This window comes from Tursiops truncatus, chromosome 19, assembly GCF_011762595.2.
Source record: "Tursiops truncatus isolate mTurTru1 chromosome 19, mTurTru1.mat.Y, whole genome shotgun sequence".
Lineage (NCBI taxonomy): Eukaryota > Metazoa > Chordata > Mammalia > Artiodactyla > Delphinidae > Tursiops > Tursiops truncatus.
In genome coordinates, this window is record NC_047052.1 from 47,003,461 (window position 1) to 47,023,448 (window position 19,988).

The 19,988-nt window shown below is 55.9% G+C and overlaps 1 protein-coding gene across 3 annotated transcripts in view; it reads right to left on the minus strand.

Annotated features, from left to right (window-relative positions):
• The window catches only part of MEGF8 (multiple EGF like domains 8), a 47,688-nt gene extending 27,713 nt beyond the window's left edge, over nucleotides 1-19,975 (minus strand). Inside the window, exons 1-19 of one of the 3 annotated variants that reach the window (XM_033846416.2) lie at nucleotides 19,055-19,975; nucleotides 13,922-14,085; nucleotides 13,475-13,681; nucleotides 12,466-12,646; nucleotides 12,296-12,384; nucleotides 11,281-11,696; nucleotides 10,713-10,858; nucleotides 10,462-10,584; nucleotides 8,200-8,354; nucleotides 7,744-7,863; nucleotides 7,257-7,401; nucleotides 7,011-7,174; nucleotides 3,457-3,657; nucleotides 2,862-3,062; nucleotides 2,179-2,415; nucleotides 1,206-1,324; nucleotides 985-1,116; nucleotides 783-896; nucleotides 29-277 (exon numbers count right to left, since the gene is read on the minus strand). In XM_033846416.2, coding sequence (XP_033702307.1) covers nucleotides 29-277; nucleotides 783-896; nucleotides 985-1,116; nucleotides 1,206-1,324; nucleotides 2,179-2,415; nucleotides 2,862-3,062; nucleotides 3,457-3,657; nucleotides 7,011-7,174; nucleotides 7,257-7,401; nucleotides 7,744-7,863; nucleotides 8,200-8,354; nucleotides 10,462-10,584; nucleotides 10,713-10,858; nucleotides 11,281-11,696; nucleotides 12,296-12,384; nucleotides 12,466-12,646; nucleotides 13,475-13,681; nucleotides 13,922-14,085; nucleotides 19,055-19,241 — 3,350 coding nt within the window. In that variant the 5' untranslated portion in view covers nucleotides 19,242-19,975. Of the gene's footprint in view, nucleotides 1-28; nucleotides 278-782; nucleotides 897-984; nucleotides 1,117-1,205; nucleotides 1,325-2,178; nucleotides 2,416-2,861; nucleotides 3,063-3,456; nucleotides 3,658-7,010; nucleotides 7,175-7,256; nucleotides 7,402-7,743; nucleotides 7,864-8,199; nucleotides 8,355-10,461; nucleotides 10,585-10,712; nucleotides 10,859-11,280; nucleotides 11,697-12,295; nucleotides 12,385-12,465; nucleotides 12,647-13,474; nucleotides 13,682-13,921; nucleotides 14,086-15,434; nucleotides 17,808-19,054 lie in introns of those variants that run through there. The other 2 variants (XM_033846418.2, XM_073795892.1) reach the window with 2 other exon arrangements.
• Nucleotides 19,976-19,988: the final 13 nt, after the last annotated feature.

The window sequence follows — 19,988 nt, forward strand, 5'->3', positions numbered from 1 at the left end:
TCTCCATGGAAACCCATGCCCTACTCACGTGCGGTTGCAGTATGTGATGCCATCACCCTGGTAGCCCCTCTGGCAGTGACACTCATAGCTGAGGGGTGTGTTCAGGCAGGTCGCCCGCAGGTGGCACCGCGCCAGGCCCAAGCGACACTCATCCACATCCGGACAGCGGGCATATGCCCAGCGGGCAGGGAGGGCCACAGACAGCCCCAGGCCCTCCCCGACCCACAGGGAGCAGTTACCCCCACCCAGAGGCCCGGAGAAGTCCCCCTGGAGGCAACTGGGGAGGGAGGCGAGGTTGAAGAAGGTGGTTGGGTCGGGGTGGGGGGGCGCGGGGGGATGATAAAGAAACAAGAGACAGAGACAGGAAAACAGTAACAGGGAGAGGGGAGATCAATCAGAGACAGAGAAAGAAATATGAATACGGAGAAAGACAGAAAGAGGGATGGAAGAGAGGCAGAGAAAAACCCAGAGAAGCCAGACAAAAAAGGATTTTAAAAGACAGGAGAGAGAGGGGGATACAGTGAAAGGGAGACAGAAGAGAAACAGAAACAGACAAGAAGAAAGAAAACAGAAGGAAAGATGAGAGAAAACAAGTCACAGAGACAGGGGAAGAGTTGGCAGGGAGAAAAGAGAGCGCGAAACAGAGAGAAGGAGAAGGGGGGGAGAAAAACAGAGATGATGGTAAGAAAAAGGCAAAGGGGCAGAGAAACAGAGGCCGTTAGAATTAGGGTGGGCGGAGAGCCTCCACCCGGCCCCGCCCCCAGGCCCCCGCCCCGCCTCACCGTCCCAGCGTGGGGTTGTCCTCATTGCCACACCAGCCACACTCGTGGCTCTGCAGACACTCGTGGCAGGTCAGGAAGCGGTCACAGCTCCGGCACCGCGGCTCTGAGTGCACGCTGCAGGGTGATGGGTGTGGGGCTGTCAGAGCCACCCCTACCCTGGTCTCCGCCCTCCCCTCCTGGAACCCTGCCACCCAGACCGCACCTGTCGTCCCAGCCTCGGCAGCCCCCGTGCGGGTACCGGGCCAGGTAGGCGGCGAACATGAAGCAGGTGTGGGTGGACTGGCACCAGGCACACTGGCTTGAGTTGGCCAGGCAGTCGTCACAGGTCAGGCGCCTGGGGGCGGGGAGCAGGGACAGGGTCACCCCACAGCCTGGCCCCCACACACCCTCACACACCCTCTCCCTGGGCCCAGCTGGGCTCACTGGCTGCAGAGTGGGGGACACTCTTGCAGGCTCTTCAGGGCACCCCGACCCCGGCCCCGCCGGCTGCACGCTGCGTCCCCCTTGCGGCTGGTGCTCTGATGCCACTCGCAGAAGGGGTCCTGGGAGGTTGGAGGAATAAGAGCCCAGCTTAGCCTTCTCCCTGGGGCTCCCAGCACCAGTCTCCCAGCACCAGTTCAACAGTCAGCTGCCTCCCTTGCCTGCCAGGGCCCACAGACCCCTGTTCCAAGCCCAGCTCCTTCCTACAGCCACTGACATCCATGGGTTCTGCCTGACCAGCACCCACTCCCTTTTTGGGCAGTAGCACCACTGTATGTGGTCCAGGTGGCGCTGATTCAATCCCTGGGGTCCAGAGATGGGCAGCGGGACACTCTCCTTCCTCCCAGCCTCACTGATCGGTCCAGGAGCTGGCACAAGCCCCAATTAGAGCAAATGAAAGGCACTTCTGAGACTTCTGTTGAACTGACGGGTGAGTGAGGTGGGGACAGAAAGGTGCTCTCCTTCCCCTTGGGGCTCCAGTGGCTGGGTGGGGGGATAAAAGTCTGGAGCCCCTGAGGCTCCCTTGCCACTCCCAAGGAATGAACCTCCAGGGAAAACGAGAACGTGGAGTGGAGGGAGGTGAACAGCTGACTACGCGGTTTGAACCTCTGGGGCGAGCAGGCCGAAAGACCTACTCCTGGACTCTGCTGTCTAAAGGGATAAATGCTCCTCTGGTGCAGAGGTGCTGAGCTGGGTTTTCTGATCCCTGCAGCATGCAGAGTCACGCCTGCCAGAAGCTGACTCTCCAGCCCCTCTCCACTGCTCACAAACGCCAAGGGCCCCGACTGTCTACCCCAACGCCGCCCACAGGGCCCCTCAGCTACCCGTGCCAGCTCTGGGGGGCCCACCCCCTTGCTCAGTCGCCTGCTTTGGCTGACTCCGTGCCGAGCCCTCCCCGCTGTGGCCTGGTGGGCACCTGGGTGCAGGCGTGGCAGTCTCGATGCTCCTCACAGAGTGGGCAGAGGGCAGGCACCAGCACCAGCAGGGAGCCGCCGGCCCCGCGGTCCCCGCAGTGGGCCCCACTCTGGCGCAGGTGGCAGGTCGCGCTGGCCAGGCACCAGCCGCAGCCCTGGTCTGCCAAGCAGCCCAGGCAGGAGGGGTAGGAGGCGCAGGCCGACGAGCGGTAGGGCTCCAGGAAGAAGAAGGAGATCTCCTGGGGGCGGGGGTCACATGAGGGTCGGGGCTCCATGCTCCACGTCAAGGTTTGGGATAGGGATTAGAGTTTGGAGCTAAAGACTTAAGCGTCTGGAGACAAGGTTGAGAACTCAGGCCCGTAGAAAGTCAGGATTTAGGACATCAGCAGACAAAAGGGGATCAGGGTTTGAGAAAATCCAGAGATGAGAGGTCAAAGTATGGAGGGCAGAGGTCAGGGTCAGCAAGATCAGGGCAGGAGGAGTCAGAGACGCGGGCAGGGGTCAGAATACGAGATCAGGTCAGACTCTGGGGGTCAGATGTTGGGGTCCAGGGGGGGTTCAAGGTGAGGCCCAGAGTTCAAGAGTCAAGGAGTAAGAGGTCAGGGTCAAGGGAATTAGTTTGTGGCCCAGGGCATCTGAGGCCAGGGGCTGGGGCAGGGTCAGAGCTGGGGACCTGGGTACTCACGCTGCCACCTGGCACGCCAGTCCGGTCCCACAGCAGGGTGAGCTCGCTGTGTCCAGGGCCCGCTGAGCCGTTGAGCTGGCCCCGGATCTCTACCGCGTACTTGTGGCCCCGGCCAGGCAGTGGGAAGAGGCGAGCGGACCCTGGACGTTGCAGGCGCCTCGTCTCCTTCTCCTGCTGAGCCACCCAGCGCCCTACCTCCTCCTGAAGTAGGGGTGAGGGGCAGACAGGGGCCTCAGAACTTTCCACCCACACTGACCCCTGAAACCCCCAAGAGCCCCAAACCCACCTAGCGCCCACCCCTCCTCTTCCCAGAAGGGCCTCAGAGTTTCTTAGACCCCCAAAACCTCCAAGCACCCCTAAACCTCCCAGCAACCCACGTCCTCCTCAGGGGAGTCTGACTTGGTAACTCAGACCTTCCCCTTTCTTCAAAATCTGCCCCCCACCCAGTTCTGTTCACAACTGAAAACCCCAGGGCCCTCCCATCACTAAGGATAGATCCCACGCCTCTGATTTCTCCCCATTCCTCCTCCCCACCACACCTCCAAGCCCCCATATTTACCATAAACAGCCCCCTGCATGTCCCAGGCACCCTCACCATGTTTTCTGCGTCAGGGCCACGGGCCATCCGGGCCAGTACGTGCAGGCGCTGGGCCCGGGCCCACACGGCCACGTCCTCAGCCCCTGGCCCTCCAGGCCCTCCTGGCAGCAGTGGGTGGATGAAGCCACGGTAGACCACGGACACGTCGGTCTCTGAGCTAGGTGTCAGGGTGATGGTCGTACTGCGGACAATCAAGACCTGTGCCAGCCAAGGAGGGAGGCGTGCATGAGGACCTCTCTGCATCGCCCCATGGTCCTCACACCTCTCCAGCCACATCAGAGCTAGAAAAGACCAGGCAACCCAATCTCCTTCCCTAGTTTACTAAATGGGAGACTGAGGCCAGAAGCAGGGGGGATCGCTCGCCCACGGTTACTCTGGGAGAAGAGTTGGACTCCGACTCAGACAGCAGACAACAGGGTCCCAGCCCCTGCTCATCTCCACCTCTCATTAAACTCCAAGACCCTGGACCTTTCAGCATCTTCTTCCTCAACACCCCATCTTTCCACCTAAGCCCTTAAGAGTCCAGATCCCTTAACTAGGGGGCTTGGAGACCTTCCAGGTTAGTAAACACATTCATGTGCCAGGAGGGTGTCACACCCCAACTCCACAGGGACAGAAGCTCAGGCCCCTTCTGGACCTCATCCTATGTACCATGTTCTTTGTTATATAATGAACCAGTATATATGTTTAAAAAAAAAAAAAGAGCCCAGATCCAAATCCAACGTTTGAAGCGACGCACATACTTCGTGATTTACTGCTAGCATGTGTTCTTGTAATTGTAAAAGAGTGGAGCAACCCAAGGGTTCATCATGGGAGACTGTTTAAATAAACTGTAACACTACGGCATCAGAATGTAAATGGAACACTATGAAGCTGTTTAAAAAAAAAAAAAAAGAGGGTGTTTCCTAAGTTCTGTTATGGGAAGCTTGCCGGGATACGTTAAGAAAAAAAAGGAGAATGAGAAAACAACACCACCACCAAAAAGACAAAAGAAAAAAGAAAAAAGAAAAAAAGGGAAGTGGTAGTACAGTGTAGATAATATATTACTTTTGGTGCAAGAAAGAAAAATAATTAAATGTCACATTTACTTGTATTTGAATAGGTAAACAGCGGAAGGATATGTAAGAAATCTAAATAGACCTTCTGGGGACAGTTAGGGTGGTCCTGAGTTAGGGGGATGCTGAGGCCAGCTTCCCACACTGAGGGGTGAGGACTGGGTAGATGGAAGAGACTTTTCACTCAACAACTTTTTACACTGTTGTGCGGTTTTCTTTGTGTTGTTGTTTTTGTTTTTAACAATATAGGATTCATTTATTCTATTTTATTTTATTTTTTTTAGCCACACTGCACGGCATGTGGGATCTTAGCTCCCCGACCAGGGGTCGAACCCTTGTCCCCTGAATTGGAAGCTCAGAGTCTTAACCACTGGATGCCAGGGAAGTCCCCATTGTTATGGTTTTTGAACCATGTGACTATAATACCTATTTTTTAAATTAATAAGGAACCACTGTGGAAAAACACTTTGATGATTCCTCAATAAGTTAACCATAGGATTACCCCAGCAATTCCACTCATACTGAAAATAGGTTTTCATTGCAATATTTGCAAATATCAATTCATTATGTTGTACACTTAAAACTAATATAAGGTTGTTTGTCAATTATACCTCAATTAAAAAAAAAAAAAAAGAGGGACTTCCCTGGTGGTCCAGTGGTTACGAATCCGTCTTGCAATGCAGGGGACACCAGTTCAATCCCTGGCTGGGGAACTAAGATCCCACATGCCTCAGGGCAACTAATCCCATGCGCCACAACTAGAGAGCCCTCATGCCACGTGCCGTGGGCTATAGAGCCCATGTGCTATGAAGCCTGTACACCACAACTAGAGAGAAGCCCGCACACCGCAACGAAGAGCCCCCGCGCCACTACGAAAGATTCCACGTGCCACAACTAAGACCCGACAGAGCCAATAAATAAATAAATAAATAAGTAAATAAATATTTTTTTAAAAAGGAAAAACTTGCCAACAGGTGTAAACAACCCAAATGTTATCAGCTGATGAATGGACATGGCATGGCCATACAATGGAATGTCATTCAGCCATAAAAAGGAACAAAGTTCTCGGACTTCCCTGGTGGTCCAGTAGCTAAGGCTCTGTGCTCCCAATGGAGGGAGCCCGGGTTCGACTCCTGGTCAGGGAACTAGATCCCACAGGTCGCAACTAAGAGTTTGCATGCTGCAACTAAAGATCCCTCATGCTGCAACTAAAGATCCCATGTGCCACAACTAAGACCTGACACAGCTAAATAAATAAATAAAATTTTTTTAAAAAATGAACAAAGTTCTGACACATGCCACAACACAGATGAGCCTTGAAAATATTATGCTGAGTGAATGGAGTCACACACAAAAGCCCACGTATTATATGATTCCATTTATATGACCTATCCAGTGTTAACAAATCCAGATACAGAAAAAGAAAAAGGTTAGTGGTTGCCAGGGGCCAAGGGGAGAGGGGAATGGAGAGTGATTACTTAATGGATATGGGGTCTCCTTTTGGGGTTATAAAAATGTTCTGGGGGGGCACATCCCCTGTGGTCTGGTGAGTAAGACTCCATGGTCCCAGTGCAGGGGGCCCGGGTTCAATCCCTGGTCGGGGAACTAGATCCCACATGAATGCTGCAACTAAGAGTTCACATTCCGCAACTAAAAACAAAAAAACAGGGCTTCCCCGGTGGTGCAGTGGTTAAGAATCCGCCTGCCAATGCAGGGGACATGGGTTCAAGCCCTGGTTCGGGAAGGTCCCACATGCCACAGAGCAAATAAGCCCGTGCGCCACAACTACTGAGCCTGTGCTCTAGAGCTCGTGAGCCACAACTACTGAGCCTGCATGCCACAACTACTGAAGCCTGCGCGCCTAGAGCCCGTGCTCCGCAACAACAGAAGCCGCTGCAGTGAGAAGCCTGAGCACCACAACAAAGAGTAGCCCTGCTCGCCGCAACTAGAGAAAGCCCACATGCAGCAACAAAGACCCAACGTAGCCAAAAAACTTTTTAAAAATAAAAATAAAATAAACAAATGTAAAACAAACAAACAAAAAACATGCCTCAACGAAGATCCTGTGGGTCGCAATTAAGACCCGGAGCAGCTTAAGAAAAAAAAAAAAAAAGTTCTGGGGACTTCCCTGGTGGCCCAGTGGTTAGGGCTCCGCGCTTCCACCACAGGGGCGTGGGTTCCATCCCTGGTTGGGGAACTAGGATCCTGAATGCTGCACGGTGCAGCCAAAAAAAAAAAAAAATGTTCTTGAACTAGAGAGTGGTGATAGTTGCACAGTATTGTGAAGGTGATAAATGAATGTCACTAATGGTAAGTTTTATGTTATGGGCATTTCACCACAGTTAAAACTTCTTAGGCCAATAAGGAAAATCAGACCCTTGCATGTAAAGACTTAAGGGGTAAACGCAAGAGTGATAAAGATCCATTTGAAAAATGAAAACTCTAAGACCAAGCCCTTCAGCACTCCACACTGGGCCCCATCCCCTGGCTCCCCACCTTGTCAGGCTGGGAGGCATTGGGCGGCTGTTGGAAGGTGAGCAGGTGCAGGCCAGGCAGGAAGCTCTGGGTGACACAGGCCTCCAGGGAGGTAACGAAGACAGGTACGGGCCCCCACCAGCCCACGGTGCCTGAGATCTGCTCCCCTCGGCAGCGGGCCTGCTCTGTGAGGACAGGAGGGTCGGGAGATGGGGGTTGGCGTGGGGTGCTATGCTGCCCCCTCCCAAAATGCCACTGGACACTCACCAGGCCGAGGGAGGCAGCTCTCGTTGTGTACGCACCAGCCCAGGGCGCCGGGCCCCCGGGGAGGAGCGGCGGTGCTGCTGAACGCCAGACAGGCCTGGCAGTCACCCAGGAGGCGGCCCAGGCCCAGGCAGCTGGCAGCCGGACACTGCAGAGAGGGGAAAGACAGGTGTCACTATCCACTGGGGCTTAAGGGACCTGGGAAAAGCTGTGGATTCAGGAGGCTTGGGGTGGAAAGGTCAGGGGACTGGAGAAGGGAATTGAAAGCTGGGTTGGAATGAGAAAGATCAAGAGGACAGGGGTGGGGGATCCAGGGACAGAGACATAAGTTCAAAAGGACCGGGAAGAGGGTCAAAGGTTCAAGGGTCAGTAGTCAGGAATGCCGATCTTAGGTGTGAAAACGAGTCTCCCAAGCGCAGGTCTGGGCAGAAGAAGACACGGAGGACCAGGTCTCCGTGCTAAGGGGCAGAGTACTAGGACAGTCACTCACGGCCCCCGAGGGAGTCCCAGGAGGTGGGGCAGCTTGGCAGGCTCCCTGACACCAACTGCATTCAGGGTCTCGGGAGCATACGCTGTGGTCCGTGTACATGGAGCAATAGTCCAGGTGGTACTGTAGAGAGATGGGCAGGGAGGAGGGGGCACCTCACACCTGGGGCCTGCTCCCACGTCCTCGCTCACTTTGATGAGCCCAGGGAACCCCAACTGCTCAGAACCTTGAGGACCCCTGTCCACTTCTCCCCCAGCCCCAGGGACCACTGCCCCTCTGCCCTCAGCTCCAGGGACCACCATTCCTCCTCCCTTGGACCTGGGGACTGACCTCCCTCCTCTCACGGCCCTAGGGACCTCCCCTCCTTCTCCCAGGGACGCCCCCCAACTTCCTCCCTTAACCATGGGAAACATGCTACCTCCTCCCCAGCCACCCTCTCCCTATCACCCCAGTGCTCACGTCTGGAGCAGGCGCCTGGAACACAAAGGGAGGCACCTTGTAGGCCATCAAGTCCCCACGGGGCCGGCCACTGTACCCCCCTGCCACCAACAGGACGCTGCCACCAAGCACAGCCGCCACATGTGAGTACCGACCACTGGGAGGTGCTGCTCGGCCTAGGAGAATACAGATGCCCCGAGGACATGTGACCCCCCATCCCCCCTTCGTGGCTCCCACCTTGAGGACCACCCCTGACTCTCCTACGCCTCAACCCCACTTGCCCAAGGAAACCCTCCCCGCCTGCCTGGCCCTGCTCTAGTCCTAGCTCTCTCACTTCCTGGAGTTCCCACACTGCTGCCCAAGTCACCTTCCAGACAGAGCATGACCTTTGGGGTCAAATCCTGGATCTACCAACCATTTCCTTGCTTTCAAATAACGGATCAACTACTGACTAGCTGTGTGGCCTTGGGCAGGAGACCTGACTTCTCTGAATCTTGGTTTCCTCCTCCGTGCATGGAACCTTGCCCTCGGGGAGCGGTGAGGCAGGCCGCCCGGCTGTCACCTGTTGTTGTCTGTCTGACACCAGCCTCCCTGCTGGTGACAGCCTCTGACTGTCCTCTGGAAAACCACCCCTCCCACCCCCAGTCCACAAGGCTCAAGTCGAGCTGTCCCTGCCTCTAGCAGCAGCAGGGCTTGAGCCCAGGCCTATCAGAGTCAGTGGCTAGTTCAGGGAGGGGACCCAATTGCTACAATTCTTGGGAAAAAGGTACTGTCTTCCCTCTGGGCATTTTAAAGGGGTAGGATATAATCCCAGAGCTGCTGGTGACCATCTACAAAAGGCAAACCTGCTACAGACTGAAGGAAATCCAGCTGAGAACTGGGGAGAGAAATGGCTCATGCCATTATGTGAGCACCTGGATCCAGGCCAGCCTGCAGCCAGTTTTCACTCAAGTGAGTCAAGAAATTCTTCCTTTTGCTTAAGCTGGTCGGGTGGGGTTTCTGTCACTTACAACCAAGAGTCCTGACTGACGGGTAAGCGGTCAGTGATTGGTGACTCCCTCACACTTTTACTGACCCGTATGCTCTGGAAGTGTATGGGACTTGGCCCAGGGCATCAAAATCTACAAAGAAGGAGGCGGCCTCCAGAAACCTCACACTCTGGCCTACCCAGTGAAGGGGTCTGAAGGAGGGACAGGAGCAGCAGTGGAGCCCTGGATTGGAGGCCTCCAATGCTAGGCTGAGGCTTTATTCCTTTTTTTTTTTTAATATTTATTTATTTATTTATTTGGTTGTGCTGGGTCTCAGCTGCAGCAGGCTCCTTAGTTGCGGCTCACCGGTTCCTTAGTTGCAGCTCGCCGGCTCCTTAGCTATGGCATGCAAACTCCTAGTTGCAGCATGCATGTGGGACCTAGTTCTCTGACCAGGGATCGAACCCGGGCCCCCTGCATTGGGAGCGTGGAGTCTTAACCACTGGGCCACCAGGGAAGCCCCATTCCTGATGGTCAAACAGGATTCCTTGGGGACCCTTCCTCTTGCCCACCCCTTAAATGTTACTGTCCCTTCTTTTATGTTTGTCCTTTGTCCTCACTCTTCTGTTCAGAAGGGTGGGGAGAACAGATGGGCCTCTGGGAAGTCCACAGTCCCATGAAAGGATATGCCCAGTTTGTGCACACAAGTGTCTTTCTGAGGAGAGGGCCTGTGACTTTCTTCCCATTCACAAAGCAGTCTCTGATCTAATGAGCTTGAAAGGCTTCTCCACACTCCCTCCAGGTGAGCCCTCTGGCCTTGCGCTATTGGGACAATGTGTTGGGCCCTTCACTGGACTGTCTTCTTTCTTCACTTCATTTTACTCAATTTATTCTCACAACAGCCCAGTGGTTTAAGTGTTATTACATTTTACAGAGGGGAAGTTGAGGTACAGAGAGATTAAATGATGGTTTTTGTACAAAAGGTTGTTTAGGAATGGCCATCCTGGTTCTGCCACTTGCCCACTGTGTGACCTTGAAAAAGTTGCTTCTTCGTAGGCAGTCCCCTGGGACAGCTGATAATTGGCAAAACCTGGATTGGAACCTAGATCTGATGCTTCTGAAAATGTCTCCCATCTCCATAGCAACAATGCCCTGGTCCTATCTCTAGTGCAGGTGTGCCTCCTGAGGCCAGCTCCGATAGGATATTGGGCTCACCCCAACAAGGACCGGGGTGGCTCCTTCCCAAAGCCCAGGATCACTGTGGGAGCAAGCGTGACGCTCAGGAGCCCCTCATGGAAACAGAGGGGCCACTCACCCTCAGGAGTTCCTGGAGGGGCAAGCTCGGCCCCCGACACCCACTGATGGCAGCCAAGGTGGTAGAAGAAGATGCCATCTTCATAGCACTTTTCCTCCTGGTAATGGGTGTGCACGTTGCCCCCTGGGAAAGGAGCAAAGGGGCACAGCTGGCAAGCCTGGGGGAGGTGAGGACACCCCTGCAGGGAGCCTCAGCTCAGCCTTGGGCCCCTGGCAGGCAGGCACGTAGGTGGGATCGGGGCGCCTCCTCACCGTAGACCACCATGTAGTTGCCCAGGACACTGGCCGTGTGAAAGGCCCGCTCCCGTGGGCCCTGAAGCCCATCCCGGCCCTTCAGGCTGGTCCACACGCGCCGATCCACGTGGAAGAGCTCGGTGGAGTTCACCCGCACAGAGAACCTGTAGGGGAGGGGAAGAGGAGGAGCTTGAGGCTCCTCTGGGCCCACAGTTGAGACTGGCTTTACTGGATTTATATCCCCTCAGAACTAGAAGCTCCTTGTGGGCAGGACCCAGGTTTGATTGATCTCTGGGTTCCCTGCATAATCTAGCCAGGGCTAGACACCAAGCAGGGGTTGGTTAAATGACTGCATGAGTGGGAGTGCGTAGGGAAGCAAGTGACCAAGAGATTGAATGACAGACTAGAGAATGCGTGAGTCGGGGAGTAAATGAGTGAATAAACAAATGAGTGAATGAATGACAGACGGGGTGACTGAATGACTGCAGGGGTCTATCAGTGGGCAAAGACCGTTAAAGCATAAAGGCCCAGGGTGTTAGGCCAGGCCTGGCCCTGCAAGGCATGGGGTGTGGGGCAGGTGACTCACCGGGCAGTGGAGGGCCGGTGTCCACCGTGAACCAGCAGGGCACGCGACGGGGCATGGAACACCATGGAATGGCCAGTGGCGGCAGGGGGCCGCCCACCTGCCGGAATCACCTGCTCCCAATAGCCCCCACTGGTGCTGTCGAGGCGGAAACGGAAGAGGCCAGAGGAGAAGAGGTCGTGCTGGGTGCGGCCACCAGACACATAGAGCCAGATGCTGTCCACTAGGGCTGCTGCGTGACCTGCCAGGCCTGGCGGCCCTGAGGAACTGGAAGCAGCTGGTGCCAGAAGCTCCCAGTGGCCACCACCCAGCGGGCTAAAGGCCCAAACGTCACTGGTGAGGGAGCCGTCAGCCAACTCACCACCCATCAGCACGAGGGAGCCGGCCCAAGCCACAGCCACGTGGGAGTGACGGGCAGCCTGTGAGGAAGAGACCAGGAGACGGAGATGGAGAGGGAAACAGATGGTGACACAGAGAAAGAGAAAGACAGAGAGAGATGCAGAGACAGGGCAAGAAGGAGAGACAGAGATACAGAGAAAGAGAAAGTGAGAGAGGGACAGAGATAAAGACAGAGACATGCAAAGAGAGAAAAGAAGAGAGACGGACCCAGAAAGACAGACACATGCAAATAAAAAGAGAGGTGTGACAGAGAAACACAATAAGAGAAGGCGGAGTCAGGGAGAAATGACAGAGACCAGTAGAGAGTAAGAGGTATATAACCCAGAGAGAAGGAGACACAGAGACCGAGAGAGACCAGACGACCAAGAGTCAGAAACAAAAACCGAAAGATGGACCAAGAGAGACAGGAGACACACAGAAAGGTAAGATGCAGAAAGGCAGATAAACGAAGAAGAAAGAAAATCAAAGACAGAACAGCAGAAGCGGGAGGTGTAGGTGGTCATGTAACACACTGCGGGAGTTAGGGGTGTGCAGGATGATGGGGTCGCTCTGGGGTGCCCTGGCTGGGTCTGACAGAGTGGACAGGCACCTCCAGGCAGGGCAGAGGTGGGGTCCATACCGGGGCAGGACTCAGGTCCCAGCGCTCCCAGGTGTTGGCAGAGAAGTTGTACAGGACGAGGTCACCCAGGGCCCTGTTGAGGTCCTGGCCTGTGGAGAGGTGGACAGTCTCAGGCCCTGGCCACAGGCTGCCAGGCCTCTAGACCCCAGACTCATATCCCATCTGCTTACCTCCGAAAACAGCCAGCAGCCCCGGTGGGGACAGGAAGGCACCAGCCGCCCCGATACGGGCAGAGAAGGCGGGGTCCCCGGCACTCACGTTGTGCCACCAGCCAGCCCCCTGGTTCTCCCAAAGGTGCAGGTCACAGGCGCGTCCCAGGAAACCAGGCTCACAGAGGCATGGTCCCAGGGGCTGGGGGGAAGGGGGCACAAAGGCAGGGACAGAGAGAGAGAGAAAGAAACAGACAGGGAGCAGAGAGAGAGCCAGAGTGAGACAGATGGAGCAAAACGGAGGAGAGAGATGGACAGGAAAGGAGAGGATGGAAAAATAAAGACAGAGAGGCAAAGAAAGAGACAGGAAGGAGACAGGCCAACAGACAGAGGAAGAGATGGACACAGAGACACAATCAGAGGGAGGCAGAGAAGAGGAGAAACGAAGGCAGACCAACAGAAAAGAAAAAGACCCAGAAAGGAAAATGAGAACAAGACAGAAAGACAGGTTGGAGAAAAAAAACTGATGAAGTCAATGTCGGCCTGGGCTGGAAGAGCTCAGATCCGGGGAGGTCAAGGCAGGGAGGGCTCAAGGCATGACCCAGGCCCAAAGCTGGATATGCATGGTTTAGGCCCAAGGTCAGTGGTCAAAAGTCAGAAGTCATGGCTGGGGGCCCAAGGCCAGACAGAGCGGCTGGGTGTGAGGGTGGAGTCAGGCCTGGCACGAGGAAGGCATGCAGCTTCACAGGTGAGAAGTGGGCTACAGGTGAGGTTGGGAGTGAGCTCAGGCAGAGGAGGGGCCCCCAGTGAAGGTGGAGTGGAAGTGGAGTAACAGGTTGGGGGAGTGGGATCTGGAAGGAGAGAGAGAACTGTAGGAGGGAGCAGGGTCCCTGGCAGGGTCAGCATCATGGGAGAGGATGGGATGGCAGGGGTTGTTTCAGGCAGGGGCAGAGTCAGGTCTAGGACATGCGAGTGGTGGCTGTGACCACAGGGCAGGGCCCCAGGGGAACACAGCTGGGGCCAGGCTCACCGAGGCGCAGGTGCCGTGGCTGCCACAGTAGGCTGGGCACTCCTGCAGGCCGCAGTCAGGGCCCCCCCAGCCCGGCTCACAGACACACACCCCTGGGGGCTGGCACTGCCCATGGCTGTAGCAGCCCCCCGGGCACAGGGAGAAGCGGAATGAGGCATTGAAGCCCAGCAGGTTGTAGTTGGCATCGCTGAAGAGGTGCAGCAGCATCTGCAGGCACAAGGTGGGTGGGGCTCTGGGGCTGGACTGGGAGAGGGTCCACTCCTGCCCCCACCCCACCCTGGGGTCCCCATCTCCTTTCTTTGTCTCTCTCCACCTCTCTCTGTCCCTCTATCCTTCTGACTGATGTCAAGTCCCCCCGCCCTTTGTTTCCCTCTGTGTATCTACCCCCCGTCCTGCACACTCCACTCAGATCCTCCAGCCACAGCCCCGCAGCCAGGCCCCACCAACCTTGCCTGAGGAAGCCTCAATGGGCGGAGGCCGGGTGCTCCCACTCAGACTGGCAAGCAGGGGCCCGCGGGGGGAGTCACCATCATACACGAACAGGTAGTCATACGTGCATTCCGTGTCCAGGAAAAGGAAGTCCAGCAGGATCCGGTACTGGGAGCTCGGGGCTGAGCAGTGAGAACAGGTGGGCCAGGCTCAGGTGCGGACCCTCTCCCCATGCCTCCACGCAGCCCCCCCACAAACACCAAGCCCTGCTCCTCGTAACGCTGGGATGGGGGCCCAAAGATGAGTCAGACCTGGGCCTTGCCTTCAAGGGGCTCCCAGGCTCCCAGCCCAGGGAGGTCAGAGCTGCGACAGCAAGAGGGACAGAAGCTCAAAGAAGAAATTACAGTGTCATCCCTGGAAAGGACCCCTGAGATCAGGCTGAACACCGCCTACTATTCAGATGGGGAAACTGAAGTGCAGAGAGAGGAACCCCATCCCAGTGGTCACACAGAACTTCCCATTTATTCTTGAGCCTCAGACATGCCCAAGCCTGAGGGTCAGTCCAGGCGTGAGCAGGGAGGCATACTCCCAGATGGAAAAGGGCCTCTGTGAGGGGCCTCTGTTCCAGGCTCAACAGAGCTCTAGGGGAAGAGGTCCCTTTCTTCCCCCTGGCCAAAGACTGAAACTTGGAGCACCACAGCTCCTCTCTGCCCCCACCCAGGGTCTCTTCTCTCTGTTTATTGTATTGAATAGTAAGTAGCTAAGGCCACAGACTCTGGAGCCAGACTGCCTGGGCTCCAATCTTGGCTCTGCCACTTACTAGCCACTAGCTGTCAAGTCAGCTAACCTCTCTGGATCTGTTTCTTCATCCGTAAAATAGGGATATAATCACTATGGTCGATTCATACTTCTTGGCCCCTAATCCCATCAGGAGATGATGGCTGACTCCCAGCCCCTTGTATCTGGAAGAGCCTCAGAGACTAGCTTGGCCAATACAAACCAGAAGTGATGCTCTGGGACTTCCGAGGCTAGATCAGAGGAAGCCTGCAATTTTTACCTGGGCCTCGTAGAATACTCCTTCTCAGAACCCAGCTGTCATGCTATGAAAAGTCACATGGAGGGGCCATGCGTAGGCGTCCCAGCTGTCATCCCCAGCTGAGCTTCCAGCTGACAGCCGGCATCAACCGTCTCCCTGTGAGGGAGCCTTCTTGGACGCCCGGCCCAGGTGAGTGTTCAGATGACTGCAGTCCCCACTGGTCTGACTGCGACCGCATGGGAGGCCGTAATGGATAATGCACCTGAAGTGCTTACGGTAGGCCTAGCACTTCATAACACTACTACTCCTAGCACTGTCGCTCTTCCTGCTCTCTGCCAGGTCCTGGTTGCAGAAGGTTCTCTCATCCCACATCTCCCACTAGGGGCTCAGGGAAGGCTTGTGGGCTAGGGAGACTAGGAGACCTGGGTTCCAGCTCTGCTCCTGACCCTAGGCCAGCCCCTCTACCCATGCTCCTCAGTACACCCATCTGCATACCGGAGATGCTCGTCCACTATTCACGAGCTGTGGGATCTTGCGCCAGTTCCATGGGCTCTCTGGGCCTCAGTTTCCTTGATGTAAAATGGGGATAATTCTCCTCAGCCGTCAAGGCTGGTGTGAAGATCCCAGATGGTGACTCTAACATGCCAGCCCAGGCCTTGTCCTCCCTCACCAGGACCACTGATCCAGCCTCTTTCGTGGCCTGTGCTGACATGGGTCCCTGAGGGATCTCCCCAGCTCGACATCTGGCCCTTACCCTCCCCTGCTCAAAAGCCCTCCATGGCTCCCTACCATCTCCAGGAGAAAGTCCAGCTCCCTAACCTGGCGTTTGGAGTCTCAACTTGTCTCACATCACCCCACGGCTTACAGCTCTATCAGGAGCTGGGCCTGTGCAGAAGTTCCTCTCTCTGTCTAGAGCACATTCTCCCTTCCTGCCAGCAAACTTCCCCACCTTCTCCAAGAAGCCTTCCCTGATGCCCTCGGGCTGGGTTAGGTGCCCCTCTAGGTTCTCACTTTCCAATACGACCTTCATTCCTCTGGGCCAGAGCCACCTGTGTCCAGGTGTGTCTCCCCTGCAGCCTAGGAGGCCCACAGGACAGGGCCTGGGCCTACTCATCTTGGGGATCCCTCCCTGACATTGCCCAGCACGGGGCCTGGTATTGAGCAAGGGCTCAGGAAATACTGGATGAAGGAAGGAAGAGATGCACAAGACAGAATACTGAAGTTGGCAGCTCTCCCTCAGGCTCTGGCCAGAGCCCCCAAGAACATCACACATAGACCCCGAGCTGTGGTCTGGAGAACGCAGAACAATTCAGCCAGGCCAGGCAACCAGACCTCCCCGACTCTTACCAGCCTCAACCAAACTATAAAGCTCTGTTCCTAGAATCACAACAAGCACATCTTTGCCAAGTGCCCACCAGGGGCCGGCTCACCATCTGCCTTCCCCAAGTTCCACCTTAAGTTCAAGTCCTCCTGTTTCTGCCCAACATGGGCCTAACCCCCAAGCCATCCTGGACAGAGATCTGATCCTAAATGCCCCTGCTTTTCAAAGACAGCTGGCTCTTATTCACGAGGATGTTATGAGGACTGGGCACAATGAAGTGCAAACACGGTACAGAAGTAAGTGGGTCAGTTGCTTATTTTTTAATAGATGGGGGAGCATGTTGGTTCTTAGAGGTGATGGACATTGGGAAGGATGGGAGCTCAAGGGGCGTCCAGTAGTCTCCTGGACTCCTTCTTTCCCCAACATCCAACCAATCGGTCCCCCAAGTCTCACTGGTGAAACTTCACAAATCTCTCAGTGTTCTCCGTGCCTCTCTACCCGCTTAGCTGCTGCCCCAGTTCAGAACTCATCCTCTCCCACAAGACTAGCACACCAAGTCTCCAGTCTACCCCCCACCCAGCCTGAGAGCAACGCCCCACTCCTGCTCAAAATCCCCCTTTGGCTCCCCATCAATCCCAAGAGAAAAGTCAAGATGCTCGGCACGACATTCAAGGCCCTTCTTCCCCTCCTTCTGATGCCCTCCGCTCCTCCCAGCCAACAAGTTTAGCCAGACCAGACAAGCCTAGACATGGCTCGGAGACCCACCAGCCCCTCTTTTGTCTTCCTAGAGGCTGTTCCCTTTTCTCACCTGGTAAACTCCTATGCATGTTTCAGAACACTGCTCTGGTGGCTCCTCCTCTGTGACCCCCAGCAGAGTCTTCTCACTCCCCTAGGCCCGACTACCCAACGCTGCACCTCCTTCCGTCTCAGCCCTGAGCACACCGGGGGCAGAATGTCTGTGTCTATCCCCAACCAGGCTGGAGCTCTTAAAGGCCAGAGAATGATTTATACCTTTAACACATACACACACTTCCCATCCCCTTCTCACCCCCTAGACAGGAATGGCCCCCAAGATGGGGACAAACACACTCATCCCCAAAAAACATGCTTCATCCATACCCCACACAACAGCCACAGAGATCTTCTAAAACGTAAATTAAATCATGTCTTTCCCCTGCTCAAAACCTTCCATAGATGCCCAGTGTCCCCAGACAAAGACCAATCTCCAAAGGCTGCAAAAGGAGGCCCTGCACGATTCAGACCCTGTCACACCTCTGGTCTTTGCCCAGGACCTCCTCTGGGGGACTCCCACCTCTCCCTGGAGGCCAGCTCCTCATCCACTGCCATGGGAGCCTTCCTGGACTTCTCCAGCCACTGCCTTGGATTTCTCTTCCACCTCCCTATTGCCCTCAGGACACAGCTCAAAAACCACAAGGTCAGGGCTTCCCTGGTGACTCAGTGGTTGAGAGTCCGCCTGCCGATGCAGGAGACACGGGTTCGTGCCCCGGTCCGGGAATATCCCACATGCCACGGAGCGGCTGGGCCCGTGAGCCATGGCCGCTGAGCCTGCGCGTCCGGAGCCTGTGCTCTGCAACGGGAGAGGCCACAACAGTGAGAGGCCCACGTACCAAGAAAAGAGAAAAAAAAAAAATCACAAGGTCCTATACCACCTGCTTCCTCCCAACCCTCCAGCCTCTGGCTCATTGTTTGTCTTCTTGGATTCTGTGTCCTAGCATACGGATTTCTAGTTCCTCAAAAGCATCATATCCTCCTGTTTCCAGGCCTTTGCACAGGCTATTCTCCTTACCTGGAATGCCCTTTTGCTCTCTCCTGCACATGCCTCTGGTCTCAGGTATAGCCCAGGCTAAGTCAGATATCTGTCATCTCTGGGATTCCCACTCCTTGGGGGTGGGTTTGTTTCCCCCACTAGACTGGGATCCCAGGAGGGTAGAGATGGGGCCTTTGCACAGGCTGTTCCCGCTTCCTGGAATGACTTTCTCCTCCTCCTGGCTGATTCCTATTGGTCCTTTAGGTCTCAGCTCAGACATCTCCTCCAGGAAGCCTTCTCTGCTCTCTCCCACCCAACAGGTCAGGCACCTCCTCTGGGCTCCCCAGGCCCGTGGGGTTCCTCTATCACAGCCCCTACCACTCTGGACTGGACTGTCTGTTAACATGTTTGCCTCCCCCACTGGATTCCAAGCCCCAAGTCATCGGGGATTGCTGGGGCTGTGGAGGTCTCTGCTATGTCCCAGAGGCAAAGACAATGTCTGGCACATGAATGACTGAAAAAAATGCTTTTGTTGAAGTACTTTAAAAAGGACAACACTAATAACCCTAAGACCATTTACTGGGCATTTATTATGTGCCAGGCACAGTAAATACCTGTTCTCACTTAAGTCCAACAGCTCTATGAGGGGAGTGCTATCACTATCATAGCCTGAGGGGAGGGAAAGCCGAACCTCAGAGGAAGGAAGCCACCTGCCCAAATTCACAAAGCTGGTAAGAAGTGGAACCCAAATGTGAAGCCAGGTGGTTGGGCTCAGAGCCTGAGTTTCTAACAGTTACTCAGAACACCCCTCACTGATGCTTCTGGCTTGTAATTGTCCATCTGCGTCCGGGTGCAACTCCCCCATCAGACTTCAAGGCCTTCCAAGGCAAGGCCTAGGCTGGCTGCATTTTAGAGCAAAGGGCCTGCACCAGAACCGGTTCTGGGAACATGGTGAGTGGATGCAAGACTGCACAAATGAATGAATTAGCGCACCAGCCAGTGTGTGACCCACACGGCCCCACTCACCCTCGATGAGCCACTCGCAATTGCCATTGACGCTGTAGTTGCCCGCACCATCTGTCACGAAGCCTGGCGCCTCCCGCAGCACTTGCCGCTGTCCCTTGCAGTCCCCTGCCCGGGCCCCAGGGGACAGTGGCCACAGCACGGAAAAAGATAGAGCCAGCGCCGCAGCCAGAGCCCGGCCCAGGGCCATCGCTGCCTCCAGCACTGACCCTTACAGAGGGACGGGTCCTAAAGACCCGGAGAAGCCCCTCCACCCGGTTTGAAGTCCTGCAAATGCGACCTCTATAGATGGGACATGGCCTTGTAGAGCAGGGAGGTCCAGGAGTCGCTGTCCCCGCGAAGGGAACCGCCGCTGTTGGTGGGCTCTGGAAACCGAGGGGTGGGCCCTTATAGACCCATGGAAAAACCTGTAAATGGGGTCGTTACGTACGGGGCAGACCCCTAGGGGCCACGGGAGTCCCTTATAGACATGGGCCCCCATACGCTGGCTGACCCCATAAACGGGCCGCTGCAGGCCGAAATGGACCTTACAGACCACTGGGTCCCCAGTGGGCGAAGGGCTCTACAGCTCGGCGGGGGCCTACATAGAGTGCGGGCCTGGCCTGGCCCGGAAGGTCCTCCGGGAGAGACGCCCCTCCAGCCAGGGGCGGGGCGCGAGCGGGTGCCCAGGGCAGAGTCAGTCGTCAGGGGCTCAGGCCTGGACACCACAGACGAACTCCCTTGCTCACCCACCCGCGCCTCCCTTCCGAGCCGGAAGAGCCAGATGAGAAAGATGAAGGGACGCTCGGGCCAGAGCGGCCCCGGGAAGACCCGCTTGGAGGGCGAGAGGCTGGGGGCCGAGTGGCCGCGATGGGAGGGACTACGGAAAGGAGGCGAGAGTCGCGGAGACGCAGGTCAGAGCGGCCCTGGGAGGACTGCGAAGCACCCAATCCCACCC